The sequence below is a fragment of the Trachemys scripta genome, chromosome 6 (assembly GCF_013100865.1).
Source record: "Trachemys scripta elegans isolate TJP31775 chromosome 6, CAS_Tse_1.0, whole genome shotgun sequence".
In the NCBI taxonomy this organism is placed as follows: Eukaryota; Metazoa; Chordata; order Testudines; family Emydidae; genus Trachemys; species Trachemys scripta.
In genome coordinates, this window is record NC_048303.1 from 98,403,092 (window position 1) to 98,416,704 (window position 13,613).

Below are 13,613 nucleotides of genomic sequence, written 5' to 3' on the forward strand. Positions count from 1 at the left end.
GAGATGTGATGAAAAGAGAGCACCCACATTACATCTGCTGGCAGCATTTCTGTTATCATGGAGCTTTGTAGCCTCTGACGCACATCAGTGAGGCCATCTTCTTTTTAAATGTAGATAATTCTCTAATTAAAAAATAGACCTGATTTGTTACAATCACATGAAAGTCTATGTCTATGTCTATAATACAGAAAACATGGCCATAATGAGTCGCATGTGGCTCCTTGTTTCACTGTAAATGTATAAACAAAACCAGGAATTTTTATAATTGAATCATACAAACCTAGTATTCATGTATAAGTTATATATTCTCAGTTGTTAAAAAAAATGTAACTCCCCCATCACACACAGAGACACATAGACACACTTCATTTAAATTATTTTTCCTGGGTTTTCTAGTCACAGAATAACACAAAGATGTGTAATGGAAACATGGAAAGCTAGCTGGAGAAAATAAATGTAACCACAAAAAGTTGATTGGGAAAAAAGCTTTGTTTAAAATGTGCTATGCAAGTAAACTGTACTGTTATGTATGACTATTGGACCAGATCCTTTTCCTATGGTAAAGCATATGGGAATGGGCTGAGGGAAGGAAAAATCCACAGGGATCCCCTCACGAAGATTCCCCCATATCATTCTATCAGGGAGGCTGGGTTTGTTCCTCCTCTTCCTCCTTGTGTAATGAGACATATGACCCACACAGTTAACCCTGTGGATCAACCCTGTTGAGGCTCTGTGCCTTTGCTGATTCATGGCTCTAGGGTACCAGATATCCCGATTTTATAGGGACAGTCCCGATTTTTTGGGTCTTTTTCTTATATAGGCCCCTATTACCCTCCACCCCGTCCCAATTTTTCACACTTGCTGTCTGGTCACCCTACATGGCTCTCAACAGTCTGGTCTCTGCCCTTGGTCTCTGGTAACCCAGTTATGCTCTGGGAAGGGAAATTCTGTCAATGGATGTTGGGCCCAATCTCCTCCCTTATTATTTAAGATAGATTTGATGATTTGCACCCTCAGGTCTAGAATCAAGAGAATCAATATGCCATGACTTCCCACCTCATAACACAAAACTGTGGAAAATCTTACAACATGGGCTACCTTGAAAGGGACAACTAGTTAGCCAAAAGGGTTTGTATATAGCAGAACCCATTAATAACAAAATCAAAAAAAGCCCTGTTGTTTTAGGCAGTACAAAGACAGAGAAAGTTGAAGAGGGGAGCTGAAAGGTCCATATCCTACAACACCCAATTCTCTGGCATTTTCAAAACCCTATGCATGGCTGTGCAGTAGATTTAATAAGCATTAGAAAAACTTCCCTCTGCAACTGTGTATGAGGGAATGGATCAGAGATCCAATTCCTGACAAACCTATAGACTATGTATCCAGATATTTTTTAACATACTTGTTCATCCTGTTGGGGGCATCTCCTTTCTACCAGAATTAGGGGGCTTCATACTTTTTCAGTGACATTTTTTCTATGCCCCTCTTTTCTCAGGATATGTCTAGACTTCGAACTGGAGGTGTAACTTCCAATTTGAGATGACACACCTGCACTAGCTCTCATAGCCCCCAGAGCCTAAGCAACAGGAGGAGCTAGACATCCCAAGTACGTATGAGATGCAAAGCACATACCTGGGGCCGTTAGCCCCTCATGCTGTCAGGGCTACACTCTATTTTTACCGCTAGCATGATCAGAGCTTGTATGGGTATGCCTCCTTGAGTTGGAATTCACACCTCCAGCTCAAAGTCTAGAGGTACCCTCAGAGATAGCTGGATTAAATTGGAAGAAGAATAAAGATTAAGACATTTGGGCTTAGAGTATAACTTGAATTTTTAACATTCTCTTTTTTAAATGGAACTTAGAGGTCATAGGTTATTCAGTTTTTGCAGATTTCCCCATATACTGAAAACTTCTCACTGAATTTAAAACAATGTAGTTTAAAATAAAGAACAAAAGAAAGGAAAAAACCCAAAGGTGGTGGATTCAAATCAGGAAATTTCTTAGACTGTAAGTTACACGAAGTGAGATAGCCACACAGCCAGTGGCCAAATTCATTTCATTAAGAGCCCAAAGAGCCTAGAGTTGCCATTCCCCTATGGCATCCAGGTCCTCTAACCTGGGGATTCCCAAACAATGGCTCATAGACTAGTCTGTGAAGAAGGGATTGGTCATATGATTCTTTCTCCCCTCCTTGTTTCTAGCTGCAACATTACATTAAAAGAAACTAAACATAAATAATCAATTTCCTAATACCTTCCATGTAAGCAGTTGCTGTCGTTGCCACAAGGAAGTTGATTGTGAATAGGAGGGGAGAGGGTTCTGTACAGTTGGGAATGACACACTCTCTATTAAAACGTGTTCTGCCTTTTAACGATGTCAAAATAGATTAATATTAGCAATTTATAGTACAGAGAGAAATTCTTCAGCTATTGACAGCTTAGGAAAATGAAATCGCCTACTCTAACACAATAATGAAATCCTTGACACTCTGTGACAAATGTTTAAAGAGTGCAAACAAGCACACTCAAGTTCCACTTGCAGTTGCACATACAGCCATGTTGAAGCAAGAACATGTTTGCATGTGTTTTTTTGCTCCTTTATAAAAAAAAGATGTCCTCTGTGTGTAATAACATCTCTCCTTCTCCTCACACACTACTCCCTGAAACAATATTTAACTGTCCCTAAAGTGATGACATTGAAAACCAGAGAAGGGAACAGCAAAGAATTTCAGAGCTTCACAAGAAATGAAAATGGGAGGGTACTTGTAATGAATGGCTGCAATAATAATCAAATGTCTCGTTTTGCTTTGGTGTTTAATCAACAGCAGTAAAACTGGAGCAGACTTATGTTGAAGTGCCCTAGTTCCACTGGAATATCAGTATTTCAAAAGAGGACATACGCAGCACATGCAGTAACACTGGAGATATTTTTTGACTGATGTACTACATAGGTAAGGCAACAAAGAAGAGGTTAAATTTCAAGTTAGAAGAAACAAATACAAATCTAAGTGGGTCACAGGTTACAGTTAATATCTAGTTTGTTCTAGCCATCTGTAATTAACTGTTGGTTATGCCTAAGTCAGGGTTCTATGCGCAAGGCAACTGTATAATATAGTACCATTTAGCTCTGTTCTGATTTTCTCTCCTCAACAGGATACTATTGCATACTCACATATAATAATCTATGTAATAATCTCGCAACCCCCGGAGGGGTCCTGATCCCCAGTTTGAGAACCCCTGCACTAAGGGGTTTATTCTCCTATCAATATCCAGATAGATCCCAGCAATAAGAAAATAAATACGCCATCTGTATTTCAAGAGGCTATACTTCAGCGTGTCTGACTACCACAAGACTTTTTCAGTGGTGTCGCTGCATTGTGTGAAAAGTCTGCTACAGAATTCACACCAAAACCAAATCTACCATCCTTATGTTCAGAGTCGCTTGCCCTTCATGTGAGTCCTACAGGACAGGGTCCAGGCGCAGTGTGTTCTTTCCCAGGAGCAAGTGCTCCTGGCAGGGCCCAAACTTTTTCTTTTAAACAGCCTAGATCCTTAAAAAGACATCACTGCCAGCCACTCTTGCCAAAAATAACAGTTTGTCTGAAGTGTGGCAGGTACTTCTCCTTCTCAAGGAAACTTATTAACCCTTTCCTCTCTGCTGGAGTGGCATATTTTCACCCTTTCACAGACTGCCACACACTCAATGAGAAAATCTCTCACATTGACTGAAGTCTTTGCAAATTGAAGATTCTGGAACAGCATACCAGCACACACAAACATACACACAAGCATGTCACTCTTCCTCCTATACATCTGACACATATGTACAAACAGAGAAAACATATTTCTAAGAGTGACTGCCAAATGTATGTGTCTAGAAAGGAATCTCTGACGTGGGTTTGCACGTGGGCAATTTGTATATACAGACCTTTATCTGCCCTATAAAAAGAATATAAAACATATATAAATATATACACATAAATGAATATAAAAATATTTTGATTCAGCCTAAAACCATTTGATATATGAAGAATTTCAGCAAGATATTATGAAGCAGCTGGGGTTTTAATGTGGCTATTAATTTAATCAAGGCAATCACCTTAACCAATACATTTTAAAATGTTCCCTATTCATCTGTAGTACTTAATTAATAGTGAGGATACTTTGTTACCAACATAAGTAATGATGGGCATAAAATATTTGAATGCCTGTACATCTCTGCACAGCAAATGCCATTTCAATCTTAATGTTTGCAGCACCATGATGTAGTATTTATCTCACGCATGGATTTGTGGTATTCCCTGCACTTAGAGTGAAGAATATAACAAACACTGTGATAATTACAAAGTGTGATTAGCATATGTCACTATTTTAGTGATGCCCAGTTATATATTCTTTACAGAAGGACTATACGGGTAACTCATGTTTGTTTTGATGATTAATGAATGATCATTCTGAATATTGCAAATCCTACAAAAGAAGCAAAATGAGGTTGTTACACAGAAGAAAATGACAGGAAAAAAGAGAGAGAGAATACCGAGTATTAGGTGATAACTGCTGAAGTTATATCTTACCCCCTCTTGCTTGTTCCTGTAGAGCTCAGATCAAGGTAATAAAGCTGGCGGCAGCTCCCTGCCAAAGCTTGAATTCCTACGTCAGTCACCCTTTTACAGCCACTAACATCAAGATACCTGTAGGATTCAGAACAGATTACTACCAAGGAATGTCTAACATTGGCACAATAGTGTAAAGTGGTGAACGAGTTTCATTTTCAGGGATGATTTATAAAGCTTTACCCATTTATACTATTTTTAATATACAGGTAATTCCAGAAAGCATAACAAAAAAACAGCTTGATTATTCAAAAAACTGCCCTTTCTAAATTCACTAATATTTCATTTCTTTTACTCCCAGGAAGCTCAAATTAAAATAGAAGTGTTATTACCTAAAAGGTTTTCTTTATTCCATCATGGCAGTTTTCCTCTGGATTCAAAAAAGCATCACGTACTAATGTAATCCCCTCTCCCTTCCCTCAACCTTTTTTTATATATAAACACTTTTAGAAACACAAATGTAATGATTTCTAGAATATGAAATGAATTAGGTGTCACTGAGAGTTATATCTAATGAGCTATAAGCGTGTTGCCGCATTTGCATTCTAAGTGCAAGAACCACTCGGCTTGTGTGTGAGCCTCACGCCTAGATGGCTCATGAATGTCAATCTTATACCGTAAGACCAAAACCTGATGGTGCGTATTCATTTATGAAATATCTCACCAAGGATGCATAATAAAACTGGGGAAGCTTTCAACTGTGTCTCAGCTGTATGGGATTTTAGGCTACTAATTGACCAATTAGGAGCTAAAACTGTGGAATAATTACCAAGGCGTGTCTTGTATTAGAATATGTATGCTATGTCAGAATTAATTTAATACCAAATCACTATATCAAATAGTACCATGAAATCTTGTTATTTGTAAAATGATTGTAGGAATATATTCTCCTTGTAGTTCAATCAACTGTCATTAACCATTTGGATTCTACATGTCCTATGATTTCATTTGGCCAACAGCCTGAAAGATGCTAGCGTTATAAGGGATTAATATAAAAGTAACATTTCCTTTCATATTTGATGTCCACATTTATCAGCGATTTGTGTGTTCAGCCAACCTATTGAACAGCACGGTCAATAGGTCTGCAGAAGCAGTGCTTAGATACTTCATCAGTGAGCAGAATAGAGATACCCAAGATAGATGGATAGAAGCCACTTCCACTGTTTCATCTCTTTCATGGACCTGGCCTATGCCTGAGCCATTCAGAAGATTAAAGAGATGAGAAGTGAGATCCTGGCCTGACTGAAGTCAAGATTTCACTCCAGGGATGGAAGGTCTAATTCTGCAATCCACGGTAATTCATTTTCTGGTATCACATTCACTCAATCAGACCCTAAATCAATTCTGTAAAATCCTTACCTAGGTTTGCACTTGTATTCATTTATTTAAATTCTTTAGTGAAGTATTAGAACAAGGTGAGTATTCAGAGATACAATGGTATAATTAAGATAAATTTCAAATTAACCGAATAACTTTCTAGCATTTCCACATTCACATACATTGTTTCTCTTATAGTAAAGTATTCCAGAATTCTACAGTATTGGTTCAAATGCTGCATATCTTGCCATAGTAGTACTACAGCACTATGATTGGTTACCGCAGAAAAGTGTTCTCTCTTTTTAGTATGAGAGGTTACTCTTACTCTGACTCATGAGTTTTATACATTTGAAAAGCAAGTGACAACATCCTTCTGTAAATCAAAATCACATAATGTGTGTATGTAGAAATAATAGGTTTTTATTAAGCGATCTACACTCAAAAGGCCACATCTTTGCTTTGATCCACACCTGTAACATCCAATGGGAGCTGCACTGTGGATCCAGGGCAATTACACTGTGGCTCACACAGCACCATTGCAATACTTTCTGTGAGCAAACCAAACAAAGCTTCTATTAGCTGGAATATCAAACCCAAAATCGTCCTTTTTGAATGATAGAAATGCTTTCAACTTTTGAATGGTAATTCATTTGCAAAATGTTTCTTTTTAATTTTCAAACTTGTACCTGATTGTTTGTAGGTAGGTGCTAATTTCCACTAGGCTTATATCAGTCACTTGGGAGCAGGAGCTGAGAACCAGATACTCCAGTTTAGGACACTGTGTCACAATAAAGTGGACAACACGGTCTCTTACCTAGAACGCATCACACAAAGGGAAAAGAAATGCAAAAATTTATTTCAGATATGAGCAATTGTCTGTCAAAAGCCCACAGAGATATTCGGTGGTTGCTAAAGAAATAAAATTCATTCTTTCAGTCATGTTATCAAACATTATTATTTACATTATTCTCCAAAATGTGCTAGGCACTGCAGACACTTAGGAAGACATAGTCTCTGCTCCTTGAAGAACTTGCATGTCAAAAGAGGATACAATAATACAGGCACAGTGTTTGAGTCTGATGTGAAGCACACATCATGTTAGTTCCATTATATATATGGTTTGAGTTTATATAGATGATGTGCCTGTATAATGTATCTCCTTCTCACAACCTTTGTCTGTTACAGCTGTCTGGTGATTCTATATATTGACATGATCACCAACTGCTTCCTTCACTTTTCACATTTTCTTCGTGCCCTAACCTGGCCCACTCTCTCCCTTGCTCCTAGTAAATACAGTAAACTGCCCTTCTTCCACCAAACCTACCTAAAACAGAGACATGGCCGAGCGACAAATAAACAGCCAATCAGAAGATGCCCATTTTAGTCTAAATTTCAAGGGTGAATGGGACCCTAGGCCTGGAGGACCCAATAGTCAACTCCTGTCCCTAGAATCTGGCTGGCTCTTACTGCTCTCTCTCACCCATATGGAAGAAGGGAGACTGGAAACTCCCGTGGGCAGGGCCCTCATAGAACACAAAGGAAATTAATAGAAAAACAACAGAAAGAATAATAATAATGAAAATATGTAGACTCATGGGTTCTCCATCACACAGCTGGACCCATTTCACCATGTACATCTATGAAACACGTGGTGTGATAACTTTATAAGATTAGGGGAGGTTCATTTAGTAGTAGTAGTAATTTATTCGTCATTTGTATTGCAGTAGAACTTAGTGGCCTCAGTCTGACCGGGTTCCCTTAGGGCAGTTAGGCACTGTATATACATATATAGCAAATTACACTCTCTGCTCAAAGAGCATTTCTTTCCAAGCCGAAAGGTTCCAAGTGAGACTGAGGGGCTCTGTCATTGTGAATGACCTAAATCCTCCAATGTTGAATAAGAAGATACAGAAAGTTTTGGATCTCAACACTACAACAGCTTTGGCCCACTTATGCAGGATGTTGTTAAATCCTGTATTTACTTGGGGATCCAAGTAGCAAATAAAGGTAGTGGGTGTTCTAAAAGGCCAGAGACCACATTTCTTAATGGAAGTTTTTCCAACTCTAATTTCAGCTTGCTTTATTTTCTTTATGATTTTTCTAATTTTGGTTTTCTGCACTTTACTGCACTTGAATTTAACAGCTGATTACTGAACTCTGTCCTTCCTCCATCTTTTCACCATCCTGGTCATTGTTTAAAAATCTCTACATGATCTGGAATGGTTCTGTAGACTCTCAATAAGAGTTGCCCATTTTAGTGCCTCTCCTCAGCACCAGTGTGATCCTACTGACATGCCTTGTGACAAATTCAGTGTTACGGTTCTTAGCATAGGAATGTAGGAGACGCTGGACACTTTCCCAATAGTTTTAAGGTTAGCTCTGTTATTAAAAAAAAAACTGAGTCAAATCCTGCTCAATTTTGTGTAGTCATGTAAAGCCCAACAGCAGCAGGCACCCACTATGTGCCACAGAGAAACTCAGAGAGGAAATTGGGGACAGTGGATAATATCAGCTACACAGAGCCAATTGCCATAATCCCTAAACATGGGAGAGGAGGGGCACTGTAAGTGTAGACACTGCTGTAGCCTAAAGGCTGTAGTAGTTGCTGTGGGTATTTTGAAAACAGACATGAGTTTTAGCAAATGCAGGGTTCCCTTGTATGATTGTTTATTCCAGGCCGGGACATAGGGAGACCTCTGGGGCACTACTAGAGGGAGGATCTGTCCCTTCTAAACTCCATGTAAGTAACCTGTGCAAAGCCCAGCTACTCAGGCTTTGTACAGGGAACAAGTGTTAGAAGCTACTGTCTCTCTTACTGTTTAACTAATTTTGAATTTGTATTATATTTGATAACATTTTTAACCAAAGTAATTGGCTATTTGCATATCTCACAACTAGGTGAAATGATCATAACATTTATATAAAAATGCTGTTTTCCTTCAATTACTTCACTTTGTCTGGAAAAGAACAGAGAATTTCAGACATACCAGTGTGCATTTATTGATACAAATACCATATACATCAATCAATCTGCTTCTAGTCGATTTAAAACCAATGAGAAAACAGTGAGAAATCAAAGTGTTCTTACCACATTGAGCCCAGTTATATTGAGTGTAGTTAGCTTTTTCAGACAATTTACTATCTTCACCAAGCAGACATCAGTAACCTTGGGGACTCTGCCAATGTTAAGCGTCCGCAGATTTGGACACTCTCTAGCCATGGAACCCAGGCACTTGGTAGTAAGAGCATGGCAGCCAAATATTTCTAGTTTACTGAGACTGGGGGAAGACAGATGAGATTACTGAAAAAGTTCGTCCAATATCAACAGTGCATAAACTTTCTTGTAAGATGTTTCAGTTTTCCTTCTCCTAAACATAGTGGGCCTGATTCTGATATCATTCCTGTGTAAATATTGGATAGTGCTATTGAAGTAATTGGAATTAGACCTGTGTAAAAGTGAGATCGGAATCAAGTCCCCTTATATTTGATAACTTTAAGAAACAATTGGAAATGGCTATCACATAAATTGATGAATAAAATCACTGATAAAATACTTAAAAACAAACAATAACAATGTTCATTTTCCCCTATAAAATTTAGCAACAGATTGAAAATAATTCAGATAATCATATATTACCCTAAAAGTAACCCACTTTCAACACGTAAGCCTATAGCATTCACTCTGACTTTTTTAACTCCATCTGAGCACATAGCATCCATTCAACAAAGTAGTGCAATACACAGGCATAACACAGGTGATCATCTCTCCCTCTTGTGGCTGATCCCAGCAAGGATAGGAGCCTGCTAATTAGCAAAAGCTAATTAAGAGAGATCCCTACTTTGTCAAGCACCATTAAACACAAGTGCCTTTCACTTTCTTATTGTTGATGATGGCATCAACCAGGGAACTCCAGCCCTCAGATATTTCAACCAATGACATAGAGCGACTGTTGAGATAACTCCCCATAATACAGTTCTGGTATAATTTCGTTAGAGACAAGAAAAACAGGAACCTCAAATCCAAACCTAGATAAGAAACTGAATGTGAATACCTTGATCTGAACCTATTTCTCTGGTTATTGAGCCCCCAATGATGAAAATGTCATGAGAACAACTATCTTATGAGATTTTCATCATTCTCGGCCATAATCTCAGAAATAAAGATGGCAAGATTTTGGTTGATGCAAATTTCAACCCAAACTCCTAGCCTAAATCTAATCCAGAACATCATTTCCTCAGTCCACCTCTATTTTGTATTTGATTCTTCACTAAGAACTAGGTAGGAACTGTCAGAGTAGAGGCAGGAAACAGCTGAGGTCTGCAGCTCAGTGAGGTCACTAGATAAGAGAAGGAGTGGAGATTTAGGAACACGAAACTCCTGCAGAGCCAAATCATAAAATGAGAAATTCAAGAGGGAATGTCTTACAAGAGGCTAATTACTGGGAAGACCAAATTACTTGAGACACATTTCACTCTTTGAAAGTAGTGGAAAAATAATTTATTTTCTGCTGTCGTAAATTTCAGAAGGTTCACATTCTGTTTTTTCTATTATCAATATTACATATTGTTCCTGCCAGGTTTATAAATGTTACCGTGTGTTTATATATTATAAACAGGTTATTTTGCAATCATCATTATTCTATATGCTGGTATTTAAATTCACTCTTTTACGTTATTCTAATACATATAGTTAAAGATTACAAAAGGAAATAAGTAGCCTACAAATCATATTATGTGTAAACAGAAGCACCAGAGGGACATGTTGCTCATCTGTACTCTGAAAATGTATAAATGAAAAAAATGTTATCAAGAAATTATAATTATTACAAAAACCTTCTAAACAACCCCTAATTACAGACTGATTAGGCACGTGAAGAAAAGCATCTATGACAAAAGCTACCAAGAGATTCAGATCAATGAATAGAGAAAGAAGACTGGGGTCTGTTTCTGCTCTCACTTAAATCAGTGTAAATCAGAAGTAAACACCTCTGAAGTCAGTTACTCCAGTACACCAACGTAGGTGAGATCAGAACTAGACTTCTTGAATCCAATGCAAATTTGGATCACCAATAAACCAAATAAACTAGGGTTATTTTTCATCCATTAACTGCAATAAACACTGTATCATGAAAGATAAGTACCAATATTCAAGGCAAACATTTTTTTTGAAGGATGAAGAGGAACCACTTTAATTATCTTAAGGAAACAAATTCTTCTTTTTAAAGTATTAAATATAAGAAATTAGTACATTGAAAATTGCATTAGATAGGGCCTTTCATTTAAAGAAAAAACTATTTTTCCACCCCAGCACACATTATTCAAGTGCAAAGAAGCAAAATGCTAAAGCCCCATTTGGATGACAGCACTGAGTTAATCAATACAAATTAGACAAGCAGTGCTACAGCAATTCCCACAGTACTATCTTCATTCATATGTGGAGCCCCTAAAATGAAGTGCACTGAACATTCAGTCCTACCTAATAAAAAGAAATAAACAACAGAAGAGCCACTTTCATCAAAATGCTTTGTCTATGGTAGCTACAGTGCGACAGATAATCAATGTTCCTCTTAATAGAACAGAGATGAATTGAATGGCTAAGAACACAAACATACATGGTATGAGATCATTCCGAACAACTGGAGAAAACAGACATTATGCAGAGAGGTTTTCTTATTCCAAAGGTGGAGAAGAATACCTTTCACTCTACTCCACATTTCTTTTCTCCTTGACAAGATGAAATGTATTCCCTGGATTTTTAAAAAAGAAATAATAAAAGTTTAGCTCTCTATACTTTATCTTTTTTTCTTTCCCTTTCTATGGCATGGTTCTCCTGATTCTCTCACTTTCAGGCCTGGTCTACACTAGGAGGTTATGTCGAATTTAGCAGCGTTAACTCGAATTAACCCTGCACCCGTCCACACAACGAAGCTATTTAGTTCGACATAGAGGTCTCTTTAAATCGATTTCTGTACTCCTCCCCGACGAGGGGAGTAGCACTAAATTCGACATGGCCATGTCGAATTAGGGTAGATGTGGATGGAATTCGACACTAATAGCTCCAGGAACTATCCCACAGTGCACCACTCTGTTGACGCTCTGGACAGGAGTCCGAGCTCGGATACTCTGACCAGCCACCAGCCACACAGGAAAAGCCCCAGGAAAATTTGAATTCCTTTTCCTGTCGGGGCAGTTTGAATCTCATTTCCTGTTTGGACATCGTGGCGAGCTAAGCAGCACTGGCAACGATGTAGAGCTCTCCAGCAGAGGTGACCATGCAATCGCAGAATAGAAAGAGGGCCCCAGCATGGACTGATCGGGAAGTCTTGGATCTGATCGCTGTGTGGGGCGATGAGTCCATGCTTTCGGAGCTGTGATCGAAAAAACGGAATGCGAAGATCTACGAGAAGATCTCAAAAGCCATGACAGAGAGAGGATACAGCTGGGATGCAATGCAGTGCCGTGTGAAAATCAAGGACCTGAGACAAGGCTACCAGAAGACCAAAGCGGCAAACGGACGCTCCGGATCCCAGCCCCAGACATGCCGTTTCTACGAGGCACTGCATTCCATTCTAGGTGCGGCCGCCACCACTACCCCGCCACTGCCCGTGGACTCTGACGATTGGGTATTGTCGACGGCCGCTTCCTCGGAGATGTTTGCAGACGGGGAAGATGAGGAAGGAGATGAGGAGGACGAGGCAGTCGACAGCACATACAACGCTAATTTCCCCGACAGCCAGGATCTCTTCATCATCCTCACGGAGATCCCTTACGAACCCTCCCAAGGCGTTAACCCTGACCCTGAATCAGGGGAAGGATCAGTAGGTAAGTGTTTTAAACATGTAAACATTTATTTTGATCAGAACAGGAATGGAATATTAACAATGGGTTTTTCATGATTACTTTGCCCTAGGCACTTTCCTTTTTAGTCCTTGCCAGCGCAACTACTGCAAAAGTATCTCAAAATGTCCGGTTTTGCATGATTACTTTGCCCGAGGGGTTCTACCTTTAAGTCCTTGCCAGCGTAGCTACCGGAAAATTGTGTCAATATGTCTGGGGATAGAGCAGAAATCCTCCTGGGACATCTCCACGAAGCTCTCCTGGAGGTAATTTGAAAGCCTTTGCATTAGGTTCCTGGGGAGAGCGGCCTTATTGCGTCCTCCATGGTAGGAAACTTTTCTGTGCCAGGCTAGCAGCAAGTACTCCGGGATCAGTGCCTTGCACAGCATGGCCGCATACGGCCCTGGTTTTTGCTGGCATTCACGCAGCATGCGGTCTTTCTCTGTGTCCGAGATCCTCATCAAAGTGATATCACTCATGGTGACCTTCTTTAAATTAGGGGAATGTTAGTATCGGGACTGATTGCCTGTTCCTTTACATAACTGTAACCGGCAGTTTACAGCCACACAGTGGAGGCGGGACAAGGGCAGCATGCAGGGATCTTTCCCGGGGACAGCTGCAAGGGGGGTGGGACAGGGGCAGAGTTCATGCTGGCCAGATTGCCGGCAGCAGGAACTGGCCAACGCTAGGGGCACTGCTTTGAACGTGAAAGGAGGGCACTGCTATAAATTAAGCTTTCAGCAGCCAAAAGTCTACGGCTTACCATGTCCACCGGCTAGCCGAATTCCACTATCCTGCCCTGCTTGTGTGATCTGTACTTCAAGACCCCAGGCACTGAATGTGAAG

At 39.5% G+C, this 13,613-nt stretch overlaps 1 protein-coding gene across 1 annotated transcript in view; it reads right to left on the reverse strand.

Annotated features, from left to right (window-relative positions):
* The window catches only part of LOC117879349, a 101,499-nt gene that overhangs the window by 11,735 nt on the left and 76,151 nt on the right, over positions 1 to 13,613 (reverse strand). The window contains exons 11-13 of the mRNA XM_034774470.1: positions 9,019 to 9,208; positions 6,617 to 6,744; positions 4,575 to 4,691 (exon numbers count right to left, since the gene is read on the reverse strand). Of these exons, the coding sequence (XP_034630361.1) occupies positions 4,575 to 4,691; positions 6,617 to 6,744; positions 9,019 to 9,208 (435 nt within the window). The remainder of the gene's footprint in view (positions 1 to 4,574; positions 4,692 to 6,616; positions 6,745 to 9,018; positions 9,209 to 13,613) is intronic.